This window comes from Oncorhynchus nerka, linkage group LG4 (assembly GCF_034236695.1).
Source record: "Oncorhynchus nerka isolate Pitt River linkage group LG4, Oner_Uvic_2.0, whole genome shotgun sequence".
Lineage (NCBI taxonomy): Eukaryota > Metazoa > Chordata > Actinopteri > Salmoniformes > Salmonidae > Oncorhynchus > Oncorhynchus nerka.
This window is the reverse complement of record NC_088399.1, coordinates 102,475,881-102,492,103: the sequence shown is the minus strand read 5'-3', so window position 1 is coordinate 102,492,103 and position 16,223 is coordinate 102,475,881. Positions and strand designations below refer to the sequence as shown.

General features: G+C 41.2%; 1 protein-coding gene across 3 annotated transcripts in view; it reads right to left on the bottom strand.

The window, feature by feature from the left end:
* Positions 1–1,672: 1,672 nt before the first annotated feature.
* Positions 1,673–16,223, bottom strand: part of cibar1 (CBY1 interacting BAR domain containing 1) — a 30,952-nt gene continuing 16,401 nt past the window's right edge. For 2 of the 3 annotated variants that reach the window (XM_065018072.1, XM_065018071.1), the window contains 2 exons: positions 4,075–4,194; positions 1,673–2,475 (listed from right to left, as the gene is read on the bottom strand). In XM_065018072.1, the coding sequence (XP_064874144.1) occupies positions 2,365–2,475; positions 4,075–4,194 (231 nt within the window). In that variant the 3' untranslated portion in view covers positions 1,673–2,364. The remainder of the gene's footprint in view (positions 2,476–4,074; positions 4,195–16,223) is intronic. The other variant, XM_065018074.1, reaches the window with a different exon arrangement.

The following is a 16,223-nucleotide window of genomic DNA, read 5'->3' as shown; positions in this document are numbered from 1 at the left end:
GGATACTAAACAGACCTGGGACCAGGCTAGTTTAGTGGATACTAAACAGACAGCACAAACAGACCTGGGACCAGGCTAGTTTAGTGGTTATTACACAGACCTGGGACCAGGCTAGTTTAGTGGATACTAAACAGACAGCACAAACAGACCTGGAACCAGGCTAGTTTAGTGGTTACTAAACAGACCTGGGAACAGGCTAGTTTAGTGGTTACTAAGCAGACAGCACACACACACCTGGGACCAGGCTAGTTTAGTGGATATTAAACAGACAGCACAAACAGACCTGGGACCAGGCTAGTTTAGTGGTTACTAAACAGACAGCACAAACAGACCTGGGACCAGGCTAGTTTAGTGGTTACTAAACAGACAGCACAAACAGACCTGGGACCAGGCTAGTTTAGTGGATACTAAACAGACAGCACAAACAGACCTGGGACCAGGCTAGTTTAGTGGTTACTAAACAGACAGCACAAACAGACCTGGGACCAGTGGTGGTTACTAAACAGACAGCACAAACAGACCTGGGACCAGGCTAGTTTAGTGGTTACTAAACAGACAGCACAAACAGACCTGGGACCAGGCTAGTTTAGTGGTTACTAAACAGACAGCACAAACAGACCTGGGACCAGGCTAGTTTAGTGGTTACTAAACAGACAGCACAAACAGACCTGGGACCAGGCTAGTTTAGTGGTTACTAAACAGACAGCTGGGACCAGGCTTTAGTTTACTAAACAAAGCAGACCTGGGACCAGGCTAGTTTACTAAACAGACAGCACAAACAGACCTGGGACCAGGCTAGTTTAGTGGATACTAAACAGACAGCACAAACAGACCTGGGACCAGGCTAGTTTAGCGGTTACTAAACAGACAGCACAAACAGACCTGGGACCAGGCTAGTTTAGTGGTTACTAAACAGACAGCACAAACAGACCTGGGACCAGGCTAGTTTAGTGGTTACTAAACAGACAGCACAAACAGACCTGGGACCAGGCTAGTTTAGTGGTTACTAAACAGACCTGGGACCAGGCTAGTTTAGTGGATACTAAACAGACAGCACAAACAGACCTGGGACCAGGCTAGTTTAGTGGATACTAAACAGACCTGGGACCAGGCTAGTTTAGTGGATACTAAACAGACAGCACAAACAGACCTGGGACCAGGCTAGTTTAGTGGATACTAAACAGACAGCACAAACAGACCTGGGACCAGGCTAGTTTAGTGGTTACTAAACAGACCTGGGACCAGGCTAGTTTAGTGGATACTAAACAGACCTGGGACCAGGCTAGTTTAGTGGTTACTAAACAGACAGCACAAACAGACCTGGGACCAGGCTAGTTTAGTGGTTACTAAACAGACAGCACAAACAGACCTGGGACCAGGCTAGTTTAGTGGTTACTAAACAGACCTGGGACCAGGCTAGTTTAGTGGTTACTAAACAGACAGCACAAACAGACCTGGGACCAGGCTAGTTTAGTGGTTACTAAACAGACCTGGGACCAGGCTAGTTTAGTGGTTACTAAACAGACAGCACAAACAGACCTGGGACCAGGCTAGTTTAGTGGTTACTAAACAGACCTGGGACCAGGCTAGTTTAGTGGTTACTAAACAGACAGCACAAACAGACCTGGGACCAGGCTACTTTAGTGGTTACTAAACAGACAGTAAAACACTGAACAGTATGTAGAGGGTTATTTAATATCACTGCATTGACATGACCATTTCTAATCCACCATCATCATCATTATGACCAGTGTGAGTCAGTTTCAACTAAACCCTCCGGTTGTCACCATGGTGACTGTGTATCATTCAACACATGGTGCCAATAGGTCTACATGGCAAAAACAAGACATTGACGATTCTGAACAATTTATAAATTCCATTGTTGAGTCCACTGGCAAGAGTTTATTCCATAAAAACAAACAGTTTTTCTATTCTGCAAAGTTTATACAATAGAGAGGCAACATTGCCACACAAAACAAATACAGATTTGGCACTTTGTTATATACAAATACAATTAGACATTAATACTGCCACATGACAAAGACATTGATATCCCACTATCCCTTTGGCCAATGAAATAGATAAACAAATAACATAGCAATTATTTCAGCTCCAGAATTGGAAATAATAACGACCATGTACAACTGCTGGGTTAAAAACACTTTAGGTGAATATTATCCTGTGTCCACAAGTGGCACCCTGTTCCCTATATAGTGCACTTACTTTTAACCAGAGCCCTATGGGCCCCATATGGCCCCCCATTTAGGACATCATTTCATGGCCATAAAGAACACACTATTTTCTAGAAAACCTCCTCCCATCCATCACAAATGAAAAGATACTATATCAAAACAGATTTCCAATTCATTCATCATCTGTGACTTCTTCAAGATCATCATCTTCCTCTTCATCATCCACATCTTCGTCATCTCCCTCCTCCTCCTCTCTCCTCTGTCTGCTCGGGGTCAGTGATTGCTATAGAAAACAGGCAGTCATTCAGTAAATAGACTAAAAAGATGATCACTATAACTTGTTACCATTCTAAAACCATGTATTGTGTGACTGTGCTGTAAAGTACATTATTCAATACAATGCAACTTTGTATGAGTCTGTTTCTGCTATCATGCCAACTCCTTGTTACTCATTGCCAAGCCATATTTGGAGTTGGCAAGCACACAACCAGTATCCGAGACCAGGGCTAGGCTAGCGTCCGAGACCCAGGGCTAGGCTAGCGTCCGAGACCCAGGGCTAGGCTAGCGTCCGAGACCCAGGGCTAGGCTAGCGTCCGAGACCCAGGGCTAGGCTAGCGTCCGAGACCGGGGCTAGGCTAGCGTCCGAGACCGGGGCTAGGCTAGCGTCCGAGACCGGGGCTAGGCTAGCGTCCGAGACCGGGGCTGGACTAGAGTCCGAGACCAGGGCTGGGCTAGCCCCAGAGACCAGGGCTAGGCTAGCCCCCGAGACCAGGCTCAGCATCCTCAAAGACAGAGGAGATTGAAATAAAGCAGGCTACATCTCTCAGTCTTCCTGTTAAATAAAGCAGTTTGATGTCAGATTACAGGCTACCTCTAGGTGTTCCTGTTAAATAAAGCAGTTTGATGTCAGATTACAGGCTACCTCTAGGTGTTCCTGTTAAATAAAGCAGTTTGAAGTCAGATTACAGGCTACCTCTAGGTGTTCCTGTTAAATAAAGCAGTTTGAAGTCAGATTACAGGCTACCTCTAGGTGTTCCTGTTAAATAAAGCAGTTTGATGTCAGATTACAGGCTACCTCTAGGTGTTACTGTTAAATAAAGCAGTTTGAAGTCAGATTACAGGCTACCTCTAGGTGTTACTGTTAAATAAAGCAGTTTGATGTCAGATTACAGGCTACCTCTAGGTGTTCCTGTTAAATAAAGCAGTTTGAAATCAGATTACAGGCTACCTCTAGGTGTTCCTGTTAAATAAAGCAGTTTGAAGTCAGATTACAGGCTACCTCTAGGTGTTCCTGTTAAATAAAGCAGTTTGAAGTCAGATTACAGGCTACCTCTAGGTGTTACTGTTAAATAAAGCAGTTTGAAGTCAGATTACAGGCTACCTCTAGGTGTTACTGTTAAATAAAGCAGTTTGATGTCAGATTACAGGCTACCTCTAGGTGTTCCTGTTAAATAAAGCAGTTTGAAGTCAGATTACAGGCTACCTCTAGGTGTTCCTGTGAAGAGGTTAGTTAGGTTGTGATGATAAGGATGATGTTGCTGTACACAGCTCAGATACAGCCTGACTGATAAAGGTGCAGTAAGGGATATTAACAAGGGCCATAGAACGCTCTGCTTTTCTACGAGGAAAACTGGGGAATTCCGCGTGGAGCAAAAACCATGTTGGAACATTTAACATTTACATTTAAGTCATTTAGCAGACGCTCTTATCCAGAGCGACTTACAAATTGGGAAGCATCAAGATTACCCCAGTAACACTCCCATCAATCAAAACAAGGGGTTGAATTACACCACAGTTATCGGGCACCAACAGTAGATGTAGCCAAAGGTCAAAGGTTCAGAACCTGAAGAGAGTAAGTTGGTTTTAGGCACCAGTATCTTACCTGTAAGGTCCCTGTTTTACACAGGGTAGACGCAGTCAGATTGAGTGATGTTTTGGAATTAGCACGCACTATTTCTAAACGAGACTGGTAGTCAGGGGGGTGCAGCAAGCTCCTGAATACCTGCCAAAACAGGACGGAGGGCTGTCTATACTCTTCCATTTAGAACCCCCCCCCCCCCCTCTGAACTGACAATTGGGTGTAAAACAATGGACGTTTCCAGAATGTAAACAAATGTGTTCTGCCTTTGATAGCCAATTATTAATGAGTATGAAGAATGGAACACTATCAATAATGTGCAGAATCCTAGACATTACCTTGGATAAAAGGCCCATTACACTGGATAAAACAGAATCCTAGACATTATCCTGGATAAAACAGAATCCTAGACATTATCCTGGATAAAACAGAATCCTAGACATTACCCTGGATAAAACAGAATCCTAGACCCTGGATAAAACAGAATCCTAGACCCTGGATAAAACAGAATCCTAGACCCTGGATAAAACAGAATCCTAGACCCTGGATAAAACAGAATCCTAGACCCTGGATAAAACAGAATCCTAGACCCTGGATAAAACAGAATCCTAGACCCTGGATAAAACAGAATCCTAGACCCTGGATAAAACAGAATCCTAGACCCTGGATAAAACAGAATCCTAGACCCTGGATAAAACAGAATCCTAGACCCTGGATAAAATAGAATCCTAGACCCTGGATAAAACAGAATCCTAGGCATTACCCTGGATAAAACAGAATCCTAGACATTACCCTGGATAAAACAGTATCCTAGACATTACCCTGGATAAAACAGTATCCTAGACATTACCCTGGATAAAACAGAATCCTAGACCCTGGATAAAACAGAATCCTAGACCCTGGATAAAACAGAATCCTAGACCCTGGATAAAACAGAATCCTAGACCCTGGATAAAACAGAATCCTAGACCCTGGATAAAACAGAATTCTAGACCCTGGATAAAACAGAATCCTAGACCCTGGATAAAACAGAATCCTAGACCCTGGATAAAACAGAATCCTAGACCCTGGATAAAACAGAATCCTAGACCCTGGATAAAACAGAATCCTAGACATTACCCTGGATAAAACAGAATCCTAGACATTACCCTGGATAAAACAGTATCCTAGACATTACCCTGGATAAAACAGTATCCTAGACATTACCCTGGATAAAACAGAATCCTAGACCCTGGATAAAACAGAATCCTAGACCCTGGATAAAACAGAATCCTAGACCCTGGATAAAACAGAATCCTAGACCCTGGATAAAACAGAATCCTAGACCCTGGATAAAACAGAATCCTAGACCCTGGATAAAACAGAATCCTAGACATTACCCTGGATAAAACAGAATCCTAGACATTACCCTGGATAAAACAGAATCCTAGACATTACCCTGGATAAAACAGTATCCTAGACATTACCCTGGATAAAACAGAATCCTAGACCCTGGATAAAACAGAATCCTAGACATTACCCTGGATAAAACAGAATCCTAGACATTACCCTGGATAAAACAGTATCCTAGACATTACCCTGGATAAAACAGTATCCTAGACATTACCCTGGATAAAACAGAATCCTAGACCCTGGATAAAACAGAATCCTAGACCCTGGATAAAACAGAATCCTAGACCCTGGATAAAACAGAATCCTAGACCCTGGATAAAACAGAATCCTAGACCCTGGATAAAACAGAATCCTAGACCCTGGATAAAACAGAATCATAGACCCTGGATAAAACAGAATCCTAGACATTACCCTGGATAAAACAGAATCCTAGACATTACCCTGGATAAAACAGTATCCTAGACATTACCCTGGATAAAACAGAATCCTAGACCCTGGATAAAACAGTATCCTAGACATTACCCTGGATAAAACAGAATCCTAGACCCTGGATAAAACAGAATCCTAGACATTACCCTGGATAAAACAGAATCCTAGACCCTGGATAAAACAGTATCCTAGACATTACCCTGGATAAAACAGAATCCTAGACCCTGGATAAAACAGAATCCTAGACCCTGGATAAAACAGAATCCTAGACCCTGGATAAAACAGAATCCTAGACCCTGGATAAAACAGAATCCTAGACCCTGGATAAAACAGAATCCTAGACCCTGGATAAAACAGAATCCTAGACCCTGGATAAAACAGAATCCTAGACCCTGGATAAAACAGAATCCTAGACCCTGGATAAAACAGAATCCTAGACACTGGATAAAACAGAATCCTAGACATTACCCTGGATAAAACAGAATCCTAGACATTACCCTGGATAAAACAGTATCCTAGACATTACCCTGGATAAAACAGTATCCTAGACATTACCCTGGATAAAACAGAATCCTAGACCCTGGATAAAACAGAATCCTAGACCCTGGATAAAACAGAATCCTAGACCCTGGATAAAACAGAATCCTAGACATTACCCTGGATAAAACAGAATCCTAGACATTACCCTGGATAAAACAGTATCCTAGACATTACCCTGGATAAAACAGTATCCTAGACATTACCCTGGATAAAACAGAATCCTAGACCCTGGATAAAACAGAATCCTAGACCCTGGATAAAACAGAATCCTAGACCCTGGATAAAACAGAATCCTAGACCCTGGATAAAACAGAATCCTAGACCCTGGATAAAACAGAATCCTAGACCCTGGATAAAACAGAATCCTAGACCCTGGATAAAACAGAATCCTAGACATTACCCTGGATAAAACAGAATCCTAGACATTACCCTGGATAAAACAGTATCCTAGACATTACCCTGGATAAAACAGTATCCTAGACATTACCCTGGATAAAACAGTATCCTAGACATTACCCTGGATAAAACAGAATCCTAGACCCTGGATAAAACAGAATCCTAGACCCTGGATAAAACAGAATCCTAGACCCTGGATAAAACAGAATCCTAGACCCTGGATAAAACAGAATCCTAGACCCTGGATAAAACAGAATCCTAGACCCTGGATAAAATAGAATCCTAGACCCTGGATAAAACAGAATCCTAGACATTACCCTGGATAAAACAGAATCCTAGACATTACCCTGGATAAAACAGTATCCTAGACATTACCCTGGATAAAACAGAATCCTAGACCCTGGATAAAACAGAATCCTAGACCCTGGATAAAACAGAATCCTAGACCCTGGATAAAACAGAATCCTAGACCCTGGATAAAACAGAATCCTAGACCCTGGATAAAACAGAATCCTAGACCCTGGATAAAACAGAATCCTAGACCCTGGATAAAATAGAATCATAGACCCTGGATAAAACAGAATCCTAGACATTACCCTGGATAAAACAGAATCCTAGACATTACCCTGGATAAAACAGTATCCTAGACCCTGGATAAAACAGTATCCTAGACATTACCCTGGATAAAACAGAATCCTAGACCCTGGATAAAACAGAATCATAGACCCTGGATAAAACAGAATCCTAGACCCTGGATAAAACAGAATCCTAGACATTACCCTGGATAAAACAGTATCCTAGACATTACCCTGGATAAAACAGAATCCTAGACCCTGGATAAAACAGAATCCTAGACATTACCCTGGATAAAACAGAATCCTAGACATTACCCTGGATAAAACAGTATCCTAGACATTACCCTGGATAAAACAGTATCCTAGACATTACCCTGGATAAAACAGAATCCTAGACCCTGGATAAAACAGAATCCTAGACCCTGGATAAAACAGAATCCTAGACCCTGGATAAAACAGAATCCTAGACCCTGGATAAAACAGAATCCTAGACCCTGGATAAAACAGAATCCTAGACCCTGGATAAAACAGAATCCTAGACCCTGGATAAAACAGAATCCTAGACATTACCCTGGATAAAACAGAATCCTAGACATTACCCTGGATAAAACAGTATCCTAGACATTACCCTGGATAAAACAGTATCCTAGACATTACCCTGGATAAAACAGAATCCTAGACCCTGGATAAAACAGAATCCTAGACCCTGGATAAAACAGAATCCTAGACCCTGGATAAAACAGAATCCTAGACCCTGGATAAAACAGAATCCTAGACCCTGGATAAAACAGAATCCTAGACCCTGGATAAAACAGAATCCTAGACCCTGGATAAAACAGAATCCTAGACCCTGGATAAAACAGAATCCTAGACACTGGATAAAACAGAATCCTAGACATTACCCTGGATAAAACAGAATCCTAGACATTACCCTGGATAAAACAGTATCCTAGACATTACCCTGGATAAAACAGTATCCTAGACATTACCCTGGATAAAACAGAATCCTAGACCCTGGATAAAACAGAATCCTAGACCCTGGATAAAACAGAATCCTAGACCCTGGATAAAACAGAATCCTAGACCCTGGATAAAACAGAATCCTAGACCCTGGATAAAACAGAATCCTAGACCCTGGATAAAACAGAATCCTAGACCCTGGATAAAATAGAATCCTAGACCCTGGATAAAACAGAATCCTAGACATTACCCTGGATAAAACAGAATCCTAGACATTACCCTGGATAAAACAGTATCCTAGACATTACCCTGGATAAAACAGAATCCTAGACCCTGGATAAAACAGAATCCTAGACCCTGGATAAAACAGAATCCTAGACCCTGGATAAAACAGAATCCTAGACATTACCCTGGATAAAACAGTATCCTAGACATTACCCTGGATAAAACAGTATCCTAGACATTACCCTGGATAAAACAGAATCCTAGACCCTGGATAAAACAGTATCCTAGACATTACCCTGGATAAAACAGAATCCTAGACCCTGGATAAAACAGAATCCTAGACATTACCCTGGATAAAACAGAATCCTAGACATTACCCTGGATAAAACAGTATCCTAGACATTACCCTGGATAAAACAGAATCCTAGACCCTGGATAAAACAGAATCCTAGACCCTGGATAAAACAGAATCCTAGACCCTGGATAAAACAGAATCCTAGACCCTGGATAAAACAGAATCCTAGACCCTGGATAAAACAGAATCCTAGACCCTGGATAAAACAGAATCCTAGACCCTGGATAAAACAGAATCCTAGACCCTGGATAAAACAGAATCCTAGACATTACCCTGGATAAAACAGAATCCTAGACATTACCCTGGATAAAACAGTATCCTAGACATTACCCTGGATAAAACAGTATCCTAGACATTACCCTGGATAAAACAGAATCCTAGACATTACCCTGGATAAAACAGTATCCTAGACATTACCCTGGATAAAACAGTATCCTAGACATTACCCTGGATAAAACAGAATCCTAGACCCTGGATAAAACAGAATCCTAGACCCTGGATAAAACAGAATCCTAGACCCTGGATAAAACAGAATCCTAGACCCTGGATAAAACAGAATCCTAGACCCTGGATAAAACAGAATCCTAGAGCCTGGATAAAACAGAATCATAGACCCTGGATAAAATAGAATCCTAGACCCTGGATAAAACAGAATCCTAGACATTACCCTGGATAAAACAGAATCCTAGACATTACCCTGGATAAAACAGTATCCTAGACCCTGGATAAAACAGTATCCTAGACATTACCCTGGATAAAACAGAATCCTAGACCCTGGATAAAACAGAATCCTAGACCCTGGATAAAACAGAATCCTAGACCCTGGATAAAACAGAATCCTAGACATTACCCTGGATAAAACATAATCCTAGACCCTGGATAAAACAGAATCCTAGACATTACCCTGGATAAAACAGAATCCTAGACATTACCCTGGATAAAACAGTATCCTAGACATTACCCTGGATAAAACAGTATCCTAGACATTACCCTGGATAAAACAGAATCCTAGACCCTGGATAAAACAGAATCCTAGACCCTGGATAAAACAGAATCCTAGACCCTGGATAAAACAGAATCCTAGACCCTGGATAAAACAGAATCCTAGACCCTGGATAAAACAGAATCCTAGACCCTGGATAAAACAGAATCCTAGACCCTGGATAAAACAGAATCCTAGACCCTGGATAAAACAGAATCCTAGACATTACCCTGGATAAAACAGAATCCTAGACATTACCCTGGATAAAACAGTATCCTAGACATTACCCTGGATAAAACAGTATCCTAGACATTACCCTGGATAAAACAGAATCCTAGACCCTGGATAAAACAGAATCCTAGACCCTGGATAAAACAGAATCCTAGACCCTGGATAAAACAGAATCCTAGACCCTGGATAAAACAGAATCCTAGACCCTGGATAAAACAGAATCCTAGACCCTGGATAAAACAGAATCCTAGACATTACCCTGGATAAAACAGAATCCTAGACATTACCCTGGATAAAACAGTATCCTAGACATTACCCTGGATAAAACAGAATCCTAGACCCTGGATAAAACAGAATCCTAGACATTACCCTGGATAAAACAGAATCCTAGACATTACCCTGGATAAAACAGTATCCTAGACATTACCCTGGATAAAACAGAATCCTAGACCCTGGATAAAATAGAATCCTAGACCCTGGAAAAAACAGTATCCTAGACATTACCCTGGATAAAACAGTATCCTAGACATTACCCTGGATAAAACAGTATCCTAGACATTACCCTGGATAAAACAGAATCCTAGACCCTGGATAAAACAGAATCCTAGACCCTGGATAAAACAGAATCCTAGACCCTGGATAAAACAGAATCCTAGACCCTGGATAAAACAGAATCCTAGACCCTGGATAAAATAGAATCCTAGACCCTGGATAAAACAGAATCCTAGACATTACCCTGGATAAAACAGAATCCTAGACATTACCCTGGATAAAACAGTATCCTAGACATTACCCTGGATAAAACAGTATCCTAGACATTACCCTGGATAAAACAGAATCCTAGACCCTGGATAAAACAGAATCCTAGACCCTGGATAAAACAGAATCCTAGACCCTGGATAAAACAGAATCCTAGACCCTGGATAAAACAGAATCCTAGACATTACCCTGGATAAAACAGTATCCTAGACATTACCCTGGATAAAACAGAATCCTAGACCCTGGATAAAACAGAATCCTAGACATTACCCTGGATAAAACAGAATCCTAGACATTACCCTGGATAAAACAGTATCCTAGACATTACCCTGGATAAAACAGAATCCTAGACCCTGGATAAAATAGAATCCTAGACCCTGGATAAAACAGAATCCTAGACATTACCCTGGATAAAACAGAATCCTAGACATTACCCTGGATAAAACAGTATCCTAGACATTACCCTGGATAAAACAGTATCCTAGACATTACCCTGGATAAAACAGAATCCTAGACCCTGGATAAAACAGAATCCTAGACCCTGGATAAAACAGAATCCTAGACCCTGGATAAAACAGAATCCTAGACCCTGGATAAAACAGAATCCTAGACCCTGGATAAAACAGAATCCTAGACCCTGGATAAAACAGAATCCTAGACCCTGGATAAAATAGAATCCTAGACCCTGGATAAAACAGAATCCTAGACATTACCCTGGATAAAACAGAATCCTAGACATTACCCTGGATAAAACAGTATCCTAGACATTACCCTGGATAAAACAGTATCCTAGACATTACCCTGGATAAAACAGAATCCTAGACCCTGGATAAAACAGAATCCTAGACCCTGGATAAAACAGAATCCTAGACCCTGGATAAAACAGAATCCTAGACCCTGGATAAAACAGAATCCTAGACATTACCCTGGATAAAACAGAATCCTAGACCCTGGATAAAACAGAATCCTAGACATTACCCTGGATAAAACAGTATCCTAGACATTACCCTGGATAAAACAGAATCCTAGACCCTGGATAAAACAGAATCCTAGACATTACCCTGGATAAAACAGTATCCTAGACATTACCCTGGATAAAACAGTATCCTAGACATTACCCTGGATAAAACAGAATCCTAGACCCTGGATAAAACAGAATCCTAGACCCTGGATAAAACAGAATCCTAGACATTACCCTGGATAAAACAGAATCCTAGACCCTGGATAAAACAGAATCCTAGACCCTGGATAAAACAGAATCCTAGACCCTGGATAAAACAGAATCCTAGACCCTGGATAAAACAGAATCCTAGACCCTGGATAAAATAGAATCCTAGACCCTGGATAAAACAGAATCCTAGACATTACCCTGGATAAAACAGTATCCTAGACATTACCCTGGATAAAACAGTATCCTAGACATTACCCTGGATAAAACAGTATCCTAGACATTACCCTGGATAAAACAGAATCCTAGACCCTGGATAAAACAGAATCCTAGACATTACCCTGGATAAAACAGAATCCTAGACATTACCCTGGATAAAACAGTATCCTAGACATTACCCTGGATAAAACAGTATCCTAGACATTACCCTGGATAAAACAGAATCCTAGACCCTGGATAAAACAGAATCCTAGACCCTGGTTAAAACAGAATCCTAGACCCTGGATAAAACAGAATCCTAGACCCTGGATAAAACAGAATCCTAGACCCTGGATAAAACAGAATCCTAGACCCTGGATAAAACAGAATCCTAGACCCTGGATAAAACAGAATCCTAGACCCTGGATAAAACAGAATCCTAGACCCTGGATAAAACAGAATCCTAGACATTACCCTGGATAAAACAGAATCCTAGACCCTGGATAAAACAGAATCCTAGACATTACCCTGGATAAAACAGAATCCTAGACCCTAGATAAAACAGAATCCTAGACCCTGGATAAAACAGAATCCTAGACCCTGGATAAAACAGAATCCTAGACCCTGGATAAAACAGAATCCTAGACCCTGGATAAAACAGAATCCTAGACCCTGGGTAAAAGGCCCATTACACTGGACAGACATGCAGTGTTACCCTTCGTCACTACTTGTTTTTGTAAGAAGTGTTGACAAATAAAGTAACATTTTATTGGTCACATGTTCATTTTTAGCTAATGTTATTGGGGGTGTAGCAAAATGCTGGTGTTTCTAGCTCCAACAATGCAATGGTATCTAACTAAATGCTGGTGTTACTAGCTCCAACAGTAGTATATAACTAAATGCTGGTGTTCCCAGCTCCAACAGTAGTATCTAACTAAATGCTTGTGTTCCTAGCTCCAACAGTGCAGTAGTATCTAACTAAATGCTGGTGTTTCTAGCTCCAACAGTGCAGTAATATCTAACTAAATGCTTGTGTTTCCAGCTCCAACAGTGCAGTAGTATCTAACTAAATGCTGGTGTTCCCAGCTCCAACAGTGCAGTAGTATCTAACTAAATGCTGGTGTTCCCAGCTCCAACAGTGCAGTAGTATCTAACTAAATGCTTGTGTTTCCAGCTCCAACAGTGCAGTAGTATCTAACTAAATGCTGGTGTTCCCAGCTCCAACAGTGCAGTAGTATCTAACTAAATGCTGGTGTTCCCAGCTCCAACAGTGCAGTAGTATCTAACTAAATGCTTGTGTTTCTAGCTCCAACAGTAATATCTAACTAAATGCTTGTGTTTCTAGCTCCAACAGTACAGTAGTATCCAACAGTGCAGTAGTATCTAACTAAATGCTGGTGTTTCTAGCTCCACCAGCGCAGTAGTATCTAAAAATGATTCACAATTGTACACACAAATCTAAAAGTAAAAGAATGGAATTAAGAAATATATATATTATTAGATTGTGCAATGTCAGCATGGAATCGACTAAAATACAGTAGAATGTAATACAGTATCTACAGTTGAAGTCGGAAGTTTACAGACACCTTAGCCAAATACATTTGAAGTCAGTTTATCACAATTCCTGACATTTAATCTGAGTAAAAATGCCCTGTTTTATGTCAGCTAGGATCACCACTTTATTTAAGAATGTGAAATGTCAGAATAATAGTAGAGAGAATGATTTCTTTCAGCTTTTATTTCTTTCATCACATTCCCAGAGAGTCAGAGGTTTACATACACTCAATTAGTATTTGGTAGCATTGCCTTTCAATTGTTCAACTTGGGTCAAACGTTTCGGGTAGCCTTCCACAAGTTTCCCACAATAATTTGGGTGAATTTTGGCCCATCCTGACAGAGCTGGTGTAACTGAGTCAGATTTGTAGGCCTCCTTGCTCGCACACGCTTTTTCAGTTCTGCCCACACATTTTCTATGGGACTGAGGTCAGGGCTTTGTGATGGCCACTCCAACACCTTGACTTTGTTGTCCTTAAGCCATTTTGACACATCTTTGGAAGTATGCTTAGGTTTCAAACTAGCTTCATTTAGCATAGATGATACTTTTTTGCATCGTTTGTTGCTCTGAAATGCTAGCTAACTAGCGATGCAATTCTAAACTGGCTAGCTAGCTGCCCATCCAACTAGCAAGCAATAGGCAGTTAGCTAAATACATATTTAGAGTACAGAAGAGACATTCTTCAAGTCAAAGTTGGATATTAGTAGTGCTGTAGTAAAGGATATATTATAGAGCCAGATAAGCAGCATGTTAATTTCAAGCAAAACACATGCAAGTCAATGGGTATGGAAATTGTACGGAGGAAAACAGGTTCATAACGTTACGAAACGTTCATTACCCTTCGTGGTCGTTGCTAAGCCAAACAATGGGCCTTATGTCATTGATGATACAAACGTTCTGTACCCTTCGTGGTCGTTGCTAAGCCAAACAATGGGCCTGATGTCATTGATGATAGAAACGTTCTTTACCCTTCGTGGTCGTTGCTAAGCCAAACAATGGGCCTTATGTCAATGATGATACAAACGTTCTGTACCCTTCGTGGTCGTTGCTAAGCCAAACAATGGGCCTGATGTCATTGATGATACAAACGTTCTGTACCCTTCGTGGTCGTTACTAAGCCAAACAATGGGCCTGATGTCATTGATGATACAAATGTTCATTACCCTTCGTGGTCGTTGCTAAGCCAAACAATGGGCCTGATGTCATTGATGATACAAACGTTCATTACCCTTCGTGGTCGTTGCTAAGCCAAACAATGGGCCTGATGTCATTGATGATACAAACGTTCTTTACCCTTCGTGGTCGTTGCTAAGCCAAACAATGGGCCTGATGTCATTGATGATACAAACGTTCTTTATCCTTCGTGGTCGTTGCTAAGCCAAACAATGGGCCTGATGTCATTGATGATACAAACGTTCTTTATCCTTCGTGGTCGTTGCTAAGCCAAACAATGGGCCTGATGTCATTGATGATACAAACGTTCTTTATCCTTCGTGGTCGTTGCTAAGCCAAACAATGGGCCTGATGTCATTGATGATACAAACGTTCATTACCCTTCGTGGTCGTTGCTAAGCCAAACAATGGGCCTGATGTCATTGATGATAGAAACGTTCTTTACCCTTCGTGGTCGTTGCTAAGCCAAACAATGGGCCTGATGTCATTGATGATAGAAACGTTCTTTACCCTTCGTGGTCGTTGCTAAGCCAAACAATGGGCCTGATGTCATTGATGATAGAAACGTTCTTTACCCTTCGTGGTCGTTGCTAAGCCAAACAATGGGCCTGATGTCATTGATGATACAAACGTTCTTTACCCTTCGTGGTCGTTGCTAAGCCAAACAATGGGCCTGATGTCATTGATGATACAAACTTTCTTCAATAGCAACGCATCATCCTCTGCCCTTCCTTCAGGATCTGTAGCTAATCATACAATTATAAGAAAAGAAACACTGTGCACACAAATGAGAAAATATTGTGCAAGCAAGGAGCCCAGTAATCAAACTGACAATCTAATTACACCTCAGTATAAAACCAACCAACCAGTTAAAAGTATGTCCCCAGAAACCACTATGTGTGTTAATTAAGGACTCATCAGGGGAAAGTGTGGAGAATGCATTCCATTCCACTAAGTCATTGGTAGCATCCCAAATGGCAACCTATTCCCTATTTAGTGCACCACTTTTGACCAGAGCCATATGTAAAGATATGTGCACTATATAGGGGATAGGGAGTCATTTAGGTCAAAGCCCTTGATCAGGTCTAGCTAGAAGCTTGTTGTCATTTGTGCTTATAGAATGAATCTCCCATTGCTCACAAGGTGAGTCACTCAAACAGGTTATCCAGGGTACCAGTTTCATTTGATGTGAACGGCAGATGAGTTTATAAAACGAACAAAAAAGGAGAGCTCTC